Below are 16577 nucleotides of genomic sequence, written 5' to 3' on the forward strand. Positions count from 1 at the left end.
ATTTATTCCATTTTCCCCAGAGCATTCATGTCAGTGCCTGCACTCTTCTTCTCCCTGACCTGGCACCAGAGCCAGGCACGTGCCCCAGCAGTGACCTGCTGGCAGCCACACACTTTCCCTCGTTTGTTAATACAACGTGGTCTATTTCCACATTTGGAGCAGTGCCTGGAGATGTGGATATAAATCCCAAGCAATCAATAGCGGGTGGGCTGCTGACAGCTGCCAGGAAGGTTTGTCCATCACTTTGCCATTCCTTTCAACACCTTCACATGCCTCCAGCATCTCCGCAAGTGCACCCAGTGTCCTGAACCCTGTCCCTGCACACAGTGTATTCCACTGCAGCTACACTGGGCTCTGTGTCATCCATAGTGTCTGGGCACTGCTCCGTGTGGAGATGTCAGATGGAAGTTTCTTGCCACCTGTGTCATGACAGGGCAGGAATTTTCTCTGAAGTCTCTGTCAGGTACAGCTAAAATGGATAAAAAAAGGTCAGAGAATTTTAGAGCGTGCCACACAAATAAAGACGTGCATTTGTGTTTTCTGAGAGTTGGACAGGTGCAACATGATCCAGGCTCAGCACCTATCCAGGCACAGTGTCTATCCATGATGCTGACAGGAACACTCTAGACCAACACATGGCGCCTCTCAGTCTCTGAGCTGCAGCAGGGGCATGGAGCTGTCATGGCAGGGAGCTTAGAATGAGGTGATTTCTAAGGTGTCTTCCAACCCAAACCATTCCGTGACTTTGTGACTCCATAAAACACAGAGGCTTCCCAGCAGAGTGTCCCCAGAGATGTAGCCAGAAGTGGGCCGAGAAAGAAGCAGAATTAAAAATAAATGTAAGTGCATCCTGACACATTAACTACATTTAGAGAGTCTTTAGTACCAACCTACTCCACAGGAAGGCAGAGATGCTTGGAGACAAGTAGGTCATGGGACACAGATTGTCCCAAATCAGCAGGAAAAGATGGATTTGGAGCAGGCAGGCATATCTCTGTGAACAGATGGGCAGGAGCAGATCTGCTGCCTCACCATCGCCAAATTCCCTGGGAAGACAGAACTGCCACCCGTTTGCTCCTGAGCAGAGCTGTGGTCAAGCCCTCTGTTCTGGAGCACCCAAGCCCTGAGGCTGCCTGTGCACCCAGGGATGCCAAGGCCAGGAGCCTGGCCAGGATGGGGATTTGTGAGGCAGGAGCAGAGGCATTCATGCTGTGGCTCCCGCCCCTTTATACAGGAACAGGGCTCCATGCTGCCTGGGGGTCTGCTCCTGCACCCCAATCCCACAGCAATGCTTGAGAGGCCACCTGTGAGGGATGAGGTGGTGGGATGCATTCTGCTGGCATCGCTGCTTGCACTGTGCTACCCCAGGATCCCACTGCCATTGCTGGATGGGAGCTGGAGGGGACCCCAGGCTTTTAAAGGGGTCTCAGGGTAGCCCAAAATCCTTCCCCAGCCTGATCCTGAGTGGCTGAGCATGAGGATGGGGACTGGCAAAGGCCACTCCATCCCCAAGGTGCTGGCACTAAGAGAAGGGGAGGAGAGACTGAGACAGCCAAATCTATGCTGCCAGTGCAGGAGCAAAGAGAGGAGGGAGACAGCCAAGGTCAGAGGGAGCACTGCCAAAATTCACAATGAAACTGCAGGAGAGCTGGAGGGGAGAGACAGACGACTTGGAAAGAAAAGGAAAGCGGAGGGAGGGAAGGAGTCTGGGAGGTGGAACAGGGTGAAGGAGCCAGACGGGGAGCCAGGGATGGGAACATGTAACTCCTCAGACAAAATGATTGAACATGGATGAGAGGGACAGTAAATGGGAGCCTCAGGCAGGCAGAAGAGGACAGCAGGAACAGGAATGTGATGGAGCTAGACAGGCTGTGGACCTGGCTCTGTTTCCTAATACAGCCCTGTGCAGCACAGCCCAATTTTGGGGAGTGCACAGCTGTCTGGTGCCCACAGGCAGTGCTGACCCCTGTCCAGCCTCACCACTGAGGTGAAGTTTCATTCCTGCCTCCTTAGCATTCACAGCATCCGATGGAAGAGTGAGGACACAAAGCCATCACGGCTCAAGGTGACTCAGAGGTCAGGAAAAAAGCAGGCAGGCAGTTCGGGAGCTGGCTCTACATCACTGAGAGATCCAGCAATTTGGGAGGACTAGAGATGCCCAGCACATCACAGCCTCCCTGCCTGTCAGTGCCACTCCCTGTGTACCCCAGACACAGCATCCCAGTGCTCCCCATGGATGAGGGGGGGTTCTGATCCAGCAATCTGCTCCTGGGGTCTGTTGCCACCAGCAAGACACGCAGGGCTGGACTTGAGCATTGGGGAGGGCTGGAGCTGCACAGTGGGCTTCAGTGAGGGTGGTTCCCCTCTTGCCAGCCATGGAGTTCTCAGACAGGTTTGGTGCCCTGGAAGAGCAGTAGATACCTGCTCTGGGCCTCGTGGGAGGTTCCTCCAAGTCCCTGTTGGGGGTACACCACTCCAAGGATGATTTATAGCAAAAATCCCTCTCCTTCCCCAAACGTCTGAGCCCCAGCCCAAAGGCAGCTGGAGGGATGGAGCCCTGCCTGCTGCTATGACCAGATGCAGAGCTGCACTGGGATGAGGCTCAGCACTTTCCTGGTGATAATTAAGATCTCTTTATCTTCAGCTAACACCAGGGAGACAGGGAAAACCTCAGGTGCCTTGTGATATGGCAACAGCTGATGCTCCAGGCTGTGCCTGGGAGCAATGGGAGCCTCGCTTGTTCTGCCTGAATATAAAGCATGGAAAGCACGAAGCAGAGGGTGAAAAACTATTTTTTTCCTGGCTGGTGACACCCAAGAGTGCAAACATGCTGTCTTCTCTCAGGGGTGGCTGGAGCTGACACAGATGGATGGCTGTGCACCTTTTGTCTTTCCCCCCCCTGCACAGAGGTCCGACCCGAGGCTCTGTTCTTTTGTTTGGCTTTTTTTGTTTTCTTTTGCAAATTTCCTTCACCAGGGGAGTTTTATCAGACGTGTCTGGAGCCACGCAGGAGCGGCTCACCTGCAGAGAAAGAGATGGGGCGGTGTCTGCAAACGGGCTCTTAGAACGTCAAGGGTGAAAGGGATTGGGAGGAGAAGGGGAGGGGAAGACAAGGAGGGGAGAGGGAGGAGGATAGATGGATGGGAAAAGTGAGACTGCTCTCCACTCTCATGAACCCAAAATGAGGGGTGCGACAACGTGTTCCCGGGCACGCGTGGGTCCTGCTGGTGAGCCCCAGGAAGGAGGGGGCCATTTACAGCGGCAGGTCCCTGCCGAGGGCTCCGTGGCTGTGCGGAGCCCTGCCGAGTGGACACGGGCCCCGCGGGAGCTCCGTGGGCGGAGCCCGCTGTGGGACCCCCCCGCGGCGCCTTCCCGCCCTCGGCTGAGCCGCGGCTGAGGCCTGAGAGGGTCCGCCCGCCCCGCCGAGCCCCCTCAGCGTCTGCTGATCCCCCGCGGTCCCCGGCCCTCCTCATCCCCGCAAGGCCCCTCAGCGGCCGGCTGTGCCCATCCATCCCTCAGGATCCCGCTAAGTCCGACACGTCCCGCCTGGCATTGTTCAGGCCCCCTGTCCCCTCAGCGTCTTGGTCACCCCATCCCCTCAGGTCCTGCTAAATCCGCAGGGCCTGGCTGGCTCCCCCTGTCCCCTCAGGCACCACTAAATCCACCCTGACCCATCCTCTAAGGATCTCGCCAAATCCCCCCTGCCTGCCCTCTGAATCCTTTAATTCCCTCAGTGCTCTGAGGGTTTTCCCACTCCCTCAGCAGCCAGCTGGGTGATCCCAGCCCTTCTGGATCCCACTAAATCCTCACATCCCCTCAATATCTGCCTGGGTGCCCTGTCCCCTCTGATCCCATAAATCCTCTCATCCCCTTCAGTGCCTGGTTGTGTACCCACATCCCCTCAGATCCCACTAAATTCCTCCCTCCCCATAGCACCCAACTGGGTTCCCCATCCCCTCAGATTCCATTAAATCCCTAATCCTGCTTGCTGCCCCAGGACCCATCTTCTGTTGCAAGGGGAAGAGCTCAAAGAATTTTGTCAGGGCTGCCCTGAGACCTTTGGCCAGGCACTATGTTCTACGTCCATTTGCTCATCAACAAACGGGGGCCGCTGGCCAAAGTCTGGCTGGCTGCTCACTGGGAGAAGAAGCTGACCAAGGCACATGTCTTTGAGTGCAATTTAGAGGCCACCGTCCAAAAAATCCTCTCCCCAAAGGTAGGCTGTGGCATGAGGAGGAATCTCCTGCAGAATCCTGGGGTGGAGGTATTGATGTCCCGTAGAGAACTCTGTTACTTCTGTGTAATATTTTAACGTTTTTGCCAAAAATACTAACTCCTAAACAGCTTTTTTTAAATTTAAATCCTCACAGTTTGCTATAGCTCTGCGAACCTCTGGACACTTACTCCTGGGGGTGGTGCGGATTTACAACAGGAAAGTAAAGTACCTCTTGGCAGACTGCAATGAAGCTCTGACCAAAATGAAGACAGCCTTTCGTCCAGGTATACACAAAATTCAGCATTTTTTCATCTGTGTCCTCTCATTTTAAAAGTTATTTTTTGGCTATTTCTGTTAAATAAACATTACTGCCCCCAAAGGAAACTGAACATAGTAGCACCTACTGCTGGTCTGGCTTAATTAAGTTCCATTTCAGGTCTTTGACTCCTTAACAGAAGCAGTATCTTAAGTGGGCTTACAAGAAGATGTTTGAGTTCAGCCTCCATTGCTAGATAATTAATTTTAATTTCTGATGACACTAACAACATGTCTAACAGTGTCAGTGCCAGACCCGACAGTGTGTTTTGAGCTCTAGCCATGTGGACAGGGAGAAGGGAGCTGAGATGACTGGAGCCTTTTCCAACAGGCTCTGTATTTGTCATACTTGGGCAATAAATGGAAGGCACTGTTGTCTAAAAAAAAAAGCCTGAGAACACCAGTGTCTACTGCCAGTTTTAATGTGCTTTGTGACCTGGTCTGTTTGCAAAATAGTCAGTAATTACTCTGCATTATTCTCAAGGATATGATCACAGAATTATAGAATCACAGAACCATTTAGGCTGGAAAAGCCCTCCAAAACCCAGTCCAACTGTTCACCCAGCACTGCCAAGGCCACCACTAAGCCATGTCCCCAAATACCACATGTCTTTCAAATCCCTCCAGGGATGGTGACTCCAGCATTACCCTGGGCAGCCTGTGCCAGGGCTTGAAAACCCTTTTAGTAAAGAAATTTTCCCTTAACATGCAACTGAAATCTGCCTGCCACAACTGATGACTATTTTGGAGATAGATCCTATAGCAACTTGGAGAGCACCACACAGCTCAAGAACACACAACAGTCACCACTGCTGCAACAGGGACTTTATTTACCTAGATAGAAAGGGGGAGAAGAATCTCAGCAGAAGTGGTAAAATGCTGAAAAAGGATGTTCAGGGATGCTGTGAAATCTGCATCAACAGAAATAGACAAAAGTGATCTGACTTTGAAATTAACCTTGTTCTGAGCAAAAGGTTGGGTTGGGTGACCTTGAGAAATCCCTCCTCATGTGAATTTTTCCAGGCTTCTCTGATTCCCAAGTAATTGGCAGTCTGAGTACATAGTTATTTGATGCTGGAGAACAGTGTTATGGAGACAGAGCAGAGGAAAGGAAAACACAGTGGTTCATTTGCAGTGCTGTGAAAGCCTCTGGGCTAGACGTCAGCTGGGAGAACCTTCCAGGGACTTAAAGCAGCTGCTCACCAACACAAGTACTTACATATTTCAGGTCCTGTTGCAGCAGACTCTTTTGTGTCTCTCTGTAAAAAATAGATTATCTTAAGGACATGGAAACTGAAATTCCACTTTTGGGTGCCTAAGCTTTACCATTATGTGATTTAGAATGGCAGCAGTCCCTCCTGACAGGTTTATGGGCTTATTATACCTACTTGGGAGAGAACACTACTTTTATTTTATTGATACTTATTTTGTTATGTTGTCTGTTTATTTCAGGGCTTCTTGACCTTCCAGAAGGGAACTTTGAGGCTGCTTATCAGTCCATTACATTACCTGAAGAATTTCATGATTTTGAAGCACCACTACCAGATGTAAAGTAAATGCTTCCCTAGTTTTTATTCATTCTTTTACAATTTTCAGAAGTAAAAGCTATACACTTGCTGTTATCTGATTGAGACTCAGATTGGGTTGTTTTGATTTAATAACTGAATTCTCCTAAATTCTGAGCTCTACAAGGCTACAGCCACAGGCATTGTGCTTTGGTAGTTTTCTTCAGTCCTTTAGTCAACAGACCTTCACAATGGAATAATGTCTTGAACTTGAACTTCAGGATTTTAAATTGTCTGAGTGAAGGATGCAAACAGCTTTCTGAACCTCAAGAGAAGATATAAAAATTAGTATTAATCCTGAAAGATGTGGCCAGTAACCACACAGTGTTGCACTGTTCCACTGGGTAACTTCATTTTGTTTCTGCTCCACTGCTCTCTGGGACTGGGGTGTTTTATCAGCAATAGTCAGCCTGGCTCCTGAGAAAAAGCCAGCACATTTCTTAGGTTTTTTTGACACAAAGCAGCACTAATGTAGAAAACTGATAAAAACCAGGAGGCTAAGTCATGTTTCTGATGGCTCTGATGCCCCAAAGGTCCAGGACAAGAGATTTCCACCGAGGGTCGCTCTGTACCTCCTCATAAATATGGTTTGATGGGATCAGTAAGGGTTTATTATTTTCTAAGTACAGCTGCAATATAATACACTTTATTCAAGTGCTGACTCTGTAAAGATGCCTTTTCTACCTGCTCAAGAGTTGTGTAATTTGATTTAAGAGATGTTTTGCTGATTAGTTGCCTTTTGACAAGGGTCTGGTAGGTATCAGGGCTTGGATGGGAACAAAATCACAAAAGCCCAAGTTTACTGGCAAAAGGGAGTGGAGAAATATGGGGACTTGTGATAAAATGCCAGGATTGAAGGCTGTGTAGAAACAAGTTTTCACAGTCCAGCTGAATGCTCAACGAGTTTCAGTTCACTCTATATTTTTATAATATTTTTTTCATCAGGGCCATTGATGTTGCTGAACATTTTACCTTGAATCAGAGCAGAGCTGAAGAAATCACACTTAAAGAGGATTATGAAAGCAGTATACTTCTCTGTGATAGAAACTTTGGTGAGAGTAGTTGAGAAAGTGAAAGAATTTCATAAGGGGAAGTGTGTTTTATGTGAGCCCTTTCCACGTGTGAAAAAGCTGTGATTAAAGGTCCATTTGTTTCATGGTTTTGCTGATTGGCCAATCATGCAGTCTTAGGTTTAAAATTTTGTGTAAGCAATATAATCTGGTGTCAGAGACTGAGAACCAAACCAAACATTTCCTGCTTTTACTTAATTAGATAACATTGTTTATTCTTTATTCCATTTGAGGTATGGGATGTCTTGCAATCTTTTAAAAATGACTTGAAAAATTAGGAAATTGATATATCTGGGTTTACAAAAGTCACACAGATGAGGGATCAGGAATTGTGTGTTCCCGCAGGTGAAGAAGCAGAAGCACTAAGGAGGCAGAGCTTCTTTGAGGGCAGTGTCCTGATGAGCAGTAACAGTCTGGTGGCCAATCCCAACTCCGCCAGCACCAGCGGAGACAAATCTGTGCTGCACGAAGATTTTTACTGCTTCCAGGATGACTGTTTTGGGGATGAGGAAGATGCTGTAGATATGATTGGTAGGGTTTGCCACAGGCAAAGATAATTGGTTCCTTTCCAAATATTTTTATTCTTACAGGAAAACAGTCAAGACAGCACCAAAGCGATTGTTGTCAAACATAACTTCTATGTTAGTTGTTGTTTTCATACATATATTTTTCCTACCTGTCACTAAGTCTATGTTCACTTAGACGCTGCCAAGTCAAATTGGTTTAAAGGCTGTATTTCATTATTTTAGAATTAAAGGCATTAAATTTATGTTTAATGTTTTACAATTAATTTCTGTTTTCAGAAGTGAAATAGTGCAGCATTTTTATCCTTCCTGTTGTAATAACAAAGGCAGCAAAGTAGTTTCTGCATCATTATGGCTTAGAGCATTTATGTAAACCTTACAGATTACCTGTTAACACTGTCAAGGCCGTATTTTTTTTTTTTTTAAAGGGTGGAAATCTCAAACTTGGGACTAATCCCCTCCTTTGTGTGCTGCTGCAGGCAGCCACACCACTGACGGCCATCTGCAGAAGCTGAGCTTGCTTTCTTTGCAGAGTATTAACCTTGACTAACATTAGGCTATATCAGGCTATTTCATGACTACTAAGGCTTAGAATGATTAAAACTATGTGCTTTGTATTTAAGAAATCTTGTTGAGGGATGAGCAAAATGTCCTAGATAAAGACATTCTTGATGTGGAGGAAGCACGTTCTTTGTCACAAGATCTGCCAGAGAACAGCACAGCCAGTGAGTTTGCAGTGTCTGCTCCGTCTCACATAAACCCTCTGTTCCTGTGTTAATGCCTAATGCCACTCACATTCAGCTTTTTGTAGTATCCTTGTGCCTTTTTCCTTTCTTCATTTATTTTGCCTTTTTTTTTTCCCCTAAACTGCTTCATCCCCCATTTTAGGATAATTTTATTTGATTTAGGATTCCAAATTTGTAACTTCACACTGCTTAGAAACACCTTCATGTGACATCCTGTTGGATATGCTGTTGGTCCACCCTGCTGCTCACAGCATGATGTCTCTTTTGAGGGGGAAAGAAACCCAAATAACGCTGTCCTGTAACAGTGAACTTTCCTAGTGAGAGCTTAAAAGGTCTTTTCCAACAGAAACAATTCTGTGCTTCTATTTCTGGCTTCATATTTCTGCAACAAATGACACTTAAGTAGCTCATAAAGGTGCTGTTAATCTTCTTTTGGTTTGATGCTGATGAAAGAAATTAAGCTTTGATAACTATTTCTGAGAAAGTTTTGCTATCTTAAATCCTTACTCCCCCATCAGAGTGTTAGTTTAAAACAGAGAATTCTGGAACAGCTTTATAGGGATAGAGTGGCTCTTGCCTCTCCTTGCTCTATTGCTGGTGCTGCTTTTCCTTTTCCGTTTCTGTTGACAGAGATGTCCCCACTTGTCCCCACAAGTGCCAAGCACTTGCCTGGAACTGGAAACAGATAGGGTTTGAAACGTAACACCTTTGCCCCTAAACACTTTCTGTTGTGTGGGTTTTTCTGTCTCTGCTATGGCCTGGTCATTCTGGGATCAGTGAAGGGAAGTGTAGAGCATGGGAGTATGAGAAGGAACTGGTGAACATAAGTGAGATTATAAACAAAACCACAGTTTCCCATTTCTTGCTGGTTTTGTCTGGTAGCATTCTCTGTCGTGTGATTGAGAAATTAGTCCATATTATAACTTTTTTTTTTTTTTTTTTTTTAATTTGGGTTATTTGCTGGGTTTTCTTGCAGTTGAGTCCAACTGTGCAGACAGCACCATTAAGGATGGAAATCACACAATGAGTGAGACAATCCTTTTGTTCCAGGAAGAAGGATTTGTGCTTGAGCCAGTTGATGATACAGGTCAGAAGTTGATACATTTCTGATGAATGTTTGCTTTAAATAGGTTTGGTTTGCTTCTTAGTAGTGAAAATACTTGCAATATAGATTATTCCCACCTTAGATTTCAAATGCTCCTGCTGTCAGAGTTCCTTTTTATAGTAAATATACAAACCCAGTGTCAGGTTATTTATCTCAGCTGCCCAAATTTGTGCTCGCAGCTTCTTCCATGTACAAGTCAAGTTTTGTTGCTCTTCAGCTCTGCAAGCTTGGCTTTGGGGGTGGTACTGAAGATTGACCTGAAAAACTTCAATTGCCAGTGACACATCAGTGACTTTTATATTAAAAATCACAATCCTAAAACTTTCAAGCCTTTGGAAAACATTGGTTTGTATACTTTTAACAAGATCCAAGGTGAAGAGTATTCCATTTCCTCTGTAGAGGAAATCTAAATGTCCCCTATCACATTGATGGCTGTTTATGAATAAGCAAGCTCATGTTGACAGCAATATTTACAATATTGGAATTTTCTGGCCTGCCCAAATAATATCCAGGAAGTTATGGCTACATAACTAATCTGTGTCTTTCTTTTGTGTTTACATCTTAATTAAATTGCTAAAGGATTAAACTGACAAATACAGATATTAATTATGAGGTAATGAAACCTCTTGAGTGCATCAGCAGTTCCTGGAGCACTTAACTTCCTGATGGATTAAAGACAGCTTATTCAGTCTTGTTGCTGTAGCATGTGTTCTCATTAAGTTGTCCTGTACCCAGCTCTTTATTAAAAGAGTCATTTGTCCTCCACAATTAAACATAAGGGAATTTCCCCTAAAAGAGTACAAAGAGTGAAAACTTCATAGAAACTTTTGAAGGAATGGCCTGTGCACTTGTGCTTTGATTTTCAAGTCTAGGCAGTGTTCAGAAGGTTGGCAGCCAGGTTGATTCACTGGGCTTTTTTTGTGGGCTTAATGTCCTAGGAATATACTTTAAGACTTGTTATTAATACTTGCTTTATGTAGCTGTCACCCAGAGGAAGAAAAAACAAAGAAAGAGGAAGCTGCTGGTGGATGTAGAGAAGGAGCTCAGCTGCCAAACAATTTACAAGCAGCTCACCAACTACACTGACCTCATGGCCACGCTGGACTTCGCTCCCCCAACCAAGAAAACAATGATGTGGAAGGAGTGGGGAGCTGTGGATAAACTCCTGTCTCATTCTTCACAGCCTATGATTCATGCTCAGCTGCAAAAGGTAAACATCAGTTCCTTGTGGGGCCTGTGCCCCTGTGTAGGTTCCAGGATTCCAGGATTGTTGCAGAGCTGGGATCTGACTGAGAGAGGTTTTGTAGACCCTGAAGTTGGAGCTGGCTGCAGGTGTGCACTGAGCATTGCTCTCCTGTACAGGTCAGCTGGACACCTGATGGTTTGCACACTCACCACTAATTGTTTCATCATCTGTGGGGTCACAGCCTTAACCTTCTGCACTCCAACAAGTGAAAAATTACAAAAGGAACATGAGAGCTGATGTTTCATTTCACACACTGGTACTTGACTGATCTTATACTGAGACACAACTTTTTACTTTTCTATCCATTTCTTTTATACTTTTTCCTTTGTTGTATTGTTTTCTGGTTTATTTCCTCTTTGTAATCAATTTGAGATATCTTTTGTTTGTATTTACTTTAAAGGTACATCAGACATTAGTAGTAGAATATTGCTAATGGATTTGGAAGGGTTCACTGCAGCAGTGCAGCTTCACCACTTAGAGTCCAGCTGCAGAATTACAACTTGCTCTTTAAGAAGATGAAAACTGTAGATGTTTCTTTCTTTCATCTTTCCCTACTGGCTGGCTTCAAGAAAAATGATTCAAGCTGCTCCTAAAATGTTTTTTTTTAAATGGAATTCATGTCAGAGCTGCAGAAGGCTATTGCTTAAAAACATACAAAAAAAATTGCAAATTTTCAGTGACCTAATTCAAATACTGAAATTCTGGGTTGCAGTCATTAACATACAGCTCATATTCATATTTTGTCTTGATGTTTGTAAATAATCTGACACAATATTCTGAAATCAAACAAAAAATAATTATTTTCAGTTGTTTGAAAAATGCTTCAAGCCTGACAGATTTAAGATGAGAGCAAATGGAATACGGAGGATGTCTAAAATGAAGGAAATGAGAAAAAAGCAAGATACTACAGGTAATATTTTAATTCTGTTGTGCAGAATTAGCTGTTAGAGAGTATTTTCTATTCTACATAATGTTTGAGAGACACAAGAGGCGTTGGTGTTCAGTATTACACAAATTACTACTTTGCTGTTCTTTTGTTTCTTAGAAATTAAATGAAATCCAAGTTTTTTCTTCCTTGTGCCATGAGAAGATATTTTTTGTTTCATCTTTGGTTTCTCTAATTATCTCTGAAACTGCAGATTTGGGTAATGTTACTTGTGGGGTTTTTTTTCAATATAATTTTTAAAAATAGCTTCCCACTTATCCTAAGCTTAATCAAACTTCTCTCCAAAATTCCAAATGAATGTAAATAGTTCTACTTGTATCTGGAAGATGTGTTTGGTAAATATCAAGCAAGAAGAAGAGTTCCATTTTAGATGTTCTGAGAAGGATGTATCCACTTGCATTCCTTTGCTCTACTGGGAACCTAATCTGCCTCAAAAATTAATTAACAAACCCACCTCCTGTGAGTCCATAAAGGTCAACTTTCAGAAAAGGAAAACCTCCCTTGGAAGGCTCTTCTTCCATGCTTCTGTTGGGAATGATGTTTCTTCAATATTTGCTTATTCTGGCTCTTCCTCTCAAAGACTGTGAACTTGTGTGTGATTTTTGGTTTTCAGTGGGTTTTTTTAAGGATGGTGATTCACAGTAATTTCCTCTTCAACCTTGGTTTTCTATTAATACAGAGATGCTGCCAGTAGAAGAGCCGAGTTACCTGCAGGAGCCAGCTCATTCCGAGACTGGGAGAAAAATTAGAAATGATTCCTTTATGTTGACATCACAGAATGACACAAATGAAACCAATGAGAACTGTGGTGAAATTATAGTGAGCAGTTTTCCTCAGTTTTAGAGACCTAAGTGTGTCTATTGGTTCCACTTTTTGCTAAAGTTCCATTTAAAATGTTAAGAAATTACTAATGTTTGGAAAGGATGCTAAAAACAGTCAAGAGAGCATTAAGTAGCTTGTGTGATGAAAGTTTATTTATAATTTGGTAAACTCCCACAATGAATGAATGATTAATTAAAATGTTTATTAATCAGCATAGATTACAGTTTAATCACTGAGAATAAATGAGAGCTTTATATTAAATATGAAATATTGTACTAAAGAGACAAATATAATCTTTATAGAGGATAAAACTTACATTTTGTGTGTCATATTGAGGAAATACTTAAGCAATATCTCTTCCATCTTCACTTCTGATAAAGGGCATTCTTTAGAGAATATGAGGCTCATTAATGTTGAAAAGTGATGAAATTGGAGCTAATGGCAGCAGAAAATGTGTGCTCCATGCCTGAACTCTGCCCATAGGTTTAGATTCATCTGTAGATAAATCCTACAGTGAGGCCCTTCCCTGTATCAGGAAAGACACGGTAGAAATAGCAGCTAATAACTTATTTTGAAAAAATTCATTACAATAAATTCTTTGAGAAGAACTGTGTAAAGAGAATTGCACTGTGTGCATAAATGGCCAGGCCTAATGATTGTCTTTTTCATGTTCACAGGAGGATGGAGCAGCCTTCTCCGACAGCTCAAAAAATTCCCTGGGCCAGGAAGTTGAAGCACAGCAGGTGGAAATGCCAGAGGTGTGTGTCCTAAGCTGATGCCCTGGCTTGTTTCAGAAGAGAACCCTTTTTCCTAAAAAAAAAAAAAAAATTAAAAAAAAAAAATATATATATAATCATGAACTTCCACAGGGAGTTTTGCTTTCTGTGAGAAGGAAATAATGGGAAATAATGGTTCGTAGGATGCTCAGGTACTCTGAAACCAGGGCAGTCAGCTGCAGGCTTCAGAGGTTAAACCCAAAATCCCAAGCCAAATATTTGAATATCTCTTTAAGCTCCTGGCCAGTACAAATCCTGTCAGAATTCCAGTCCCACAGAGCAGTACCTGGCTGTGGAGCTGCCTTACTGGGACCATGTCCATGTTGCACCTGAGCTGTCTCTGTAGCACAAAGCACACAGGTCCCATTCTTTTGTTTCACACAGCCTTGTGTAAGCACAGAGGTGTCAGAGGCTCCAGGTTCCCTGAGTTTGGCTATCCAGATATCCAGTTCCATCTGGATTTTCAGCCAGCCTGGAACTCCAGTCCTATTTCTCTTGGTGAGTGACTTTTTACACACCCTGACTAACTTTCTGTTTACTTCCTCTCAAGGAGCAAACAACCACTGGGGAATACAACGAAGAAATAAGATGGGGCAAAAGAACTCTTCGGTTAGAAAAAACTTTACAGGTACCAGTGCTGGATTTTGTTATTAGATACCAAAAGCTGGTGTTGATTTTAGCTGGACCATGTTAGAAAAGCTCTTCCTTCTACTGTCCATTAGACAGTAGTGTCTCTGCCTCTCACTTGCAGCATGTGCTTTTTTTGGTATTTCTGTGGAAAATCAGGATTCTGTATGCTTGATGTGTGGTGTTCCTTTCCACAGCTGCTGGAATTACTAGAATTTTCTGAATGCTCTTTTTTTTAAATGTATTTCAAAGGTTTTGTGCAAATAGTAAATAAATATTTACACCTAAGTACAGCCTTTAAAAATACAAGAGATAACTGAGCCCAAAGAACTGCTCAATGATATTTGTTGTTATCAATCACAAAGCATGATGGAAGCACTCCACTGGTGTAATGGAATTCAGTGGAATTGTAGATTTTAGTAACACACATAAGTACCAACACTATTATGGCATTAAAATGTTAAGAGTCACTTCTATAAACACAGATGGAAGATAGCCAGAGATGTTGTGGACTCCCCATCTCTGGAAGTGTTCATGGCCAGGTTGGATGGGGCTTGGAACAACCTTGTCTAGTGGGAGGTATCCAGGGTAGGGGAATGAGATGGTGTTTAAGGTCCCTTCTAAACCAAACCAATGTGTGCTTCCATGATTCTATAGAGATTGGATCCTATTTGAGGCATTCAGGCAGAGATATTCCCTCTATGCAGTGCTCTCTGTTTGGATTCCATGGGCTCCAGTTTTACTGGTGGAGAAGCTGACCTTCTGACTGATTTCTCACTTCCCTTACACAGCAACTGAAGAGATCAGGCATGAGTTCCTTCAGTTTTCGGGAGTTCTGCCAGAGAAACACCCGGAAAGAAGCTGCAGCCACATTTTACATCTTTCTGGTGCTGAAGAAGCAGCAGGTCCTCGAGCTGCAGCAGCCCGAGCCCTTCGCTGACCTCACAGCCACTGCTGGGCCCATGTTTGACAAGATCAGATAAACTGATCAAAATACAACTTAGGTTGCATTTTCCAGCAAATTTCCATCCTTTTTCCAGTTTTCCTGGGAAAAGGATGGAATGTCTTATCAAGCTGTGGGAGATGAGCAGAGCTCCCTGTCCTCTACACCACCCAGTCATGGCTGGTGCAGGGGTTCTGCCCCAGGTGATCACTACAGGGCTTATTTATTAATATTTATAGTTACATGATGAGTTATATGATAGTTATACAATATGTAATAAAATACCACTAAAATATATATTCTACATAAAATATTTACATTGTGAAGGATTTTATAAAGGTCCTCAAGGGAATTTTATAAAAATCCTCAAAGGAATTTTATAAAATTCCTTCAAAACTTTTCTCAGAGACTACCTTTAAAGCTTAAATTATTTTTGACAAGGCTTGTGTCTGTTAATTCTCTAATACCATCAATCAGAGTTATCTGTTTACTCTCTGTAGCAAAAAAATTTAGACTATTTAAAATTGTTCCTGTCCAAGAATGTTCAATATTTCATATTTTAAGATCTAGCAGGGCACTGTCTCCAGTGTTGCTTTTGTGTGTTCAGGCAGACAGAGGTTACACTGGCCCTAGAAGAGTCCCGAAGATGCAGCCAGAAATTCTATTTCCTAGAAAGCTTGCATTTTCAGATTTCACAGAGCTTTTTAACTTATTAACACCTTTATTCATGTGTAGACCTATTTAAAAATGGATGTTAACTGAAATATTCTTAGTTCTTTGCATTTTTATCTAATTTAGGATAAATTTTATCCCTTTTACTGTCATTTTCTGGAGCTCTTGGTTTCCAGCTGCATCCCACCTGGAGGAGGGATGGTTGTGCCCCACTCAGGTGCTTCAGTGCTGTGGGGACATCACTGTTCCTTCATGTGGAATCAATAAAAATCAGAAGATGTTTCCTTTGCTTGCTGGTGTTTCTTCTGAAGGATCAAATCCTGTGGGTTAATCTCAGAGTGAGTGAGTTGGTGATTTTACTTTAAATGGGAAAGGATGGGTGATGCTGTCACCTGGCTTCCAGGTGTTCACTCACCTCAGTGACACCCAGTTTCTCTGTGCCCACTAATGTGTGTGCTTCCTGTCCCACAGGATTTGGGGTAGTTTGGTTTTGAGGGTCTGTTTAAGGGAGTAAAAAGGCTTTAAAAGAAGTGAAGCCCCAGTGTGGGGCATGGGGTGGCCACTGGCTGTGGGGGTGTTCCAGCTGACTGTCCTTTCCGAACAGGAATATTTGATTAAATAAGTATTGTGCCTTTGCGGCTGTTCTCTGAGGAGTTCCTTTTCTGGGTGTAAGGAAGAGAAAAGCATCCCTGTATGATAAAAACCTCTCAGTTTTCTGCAAAAGAAACACTATTTTTGGGTGGGAATAGGAGCATGGCTCAGGCAAGACTGGAAACAAGGGCAGCTCATCTTTTCCTTATGGCAGGCCTGGCACTTCCAAAGCCAGGTGCTGACCTGGGAAAAGGGTTTGGGTTTGGTGAAAACCTCTCCCTCTTTCCCTGCAGCAGGCCCAATCTCCCTGGAGTGGTGCTCCCACTCTTCAGGTCAGAGTATCCTGGGAGACCAAGCACTGCAGACTGCAGAAGGAAGGAGAAACCATTTTTCTTTCCCAAAAGCCATCACGA

General features: G+C 43.7%; 1 protein-coding gene across 1 annotated transcript; it reads left to right on the forward strand.

The window, feature by feature from the left end:
• Positions 1-4072: 4072 nt before the first annotated feature.
• Positions 4073-15754, forward strand: RAD21L1 (RAD21 cohesin complex component like 1). Its single transcript, XM_059862614.1, has 13 exons — positions 4073-4216; positions 4371-4500; positions 5984-6083; positions 7042-7148; positions 7512-7697; positions 8314-8415; positions 9413-9523; positions 10522-10751; positions 11595-11697; positions 12413-12552; positions 13233-13313; positions 13882-13959; positions 14750-15754. Exons 1-13 carry the CDS (start codon positions 4073-4075, stop codon positions 14939-14941), a joined length of 1704 nt encoding a protein of 567 aa, XP_059718597.1. The 3' UTR covers positions 14942-15754.
• Positions 15755-16577: the final 823 nt, after the last annotated feature.

Source organism: Haemorhous mexicanus, chromosome 18 (assembly GCF_027477595.1).
Source record: "Haemorhous mexicanus isolate bHaeMex1 chromosome 18, bHaeMex1.pri, whole genome shotgun sequence".
In the NCBI taxonomy this organism is placed as follows: Eukaryota; Metazoa; Chordata; class Aves; order Passeriformes; family Fringillidae; genus Haemorhous; species Haemorhous mexicanus.

Coding starts and splice junctions, on each gene's coding strand:
- RAD21L1 (XM_059862614.1), top strand. CDS start 4,073: ATGTTCTACGTCCATTTGCTCATCAACAAACGGGGGCCGCTGGCCAAA. Junction 7,149..7,511: donor TCTCTGTGATAGAAACTTTG/GTGAGAGTAGTT, acceptor GTGTTCCCGCAG/GTGAAGAAGCAGAAGCACTA. Junction 8,416..9,412: donor GCCAGAGAACAGCACAGCCA/GTGAGTTTGCAG, acceptor GTTTTCTTGCAG/TTGAGTCCAACTGTGCAGAC.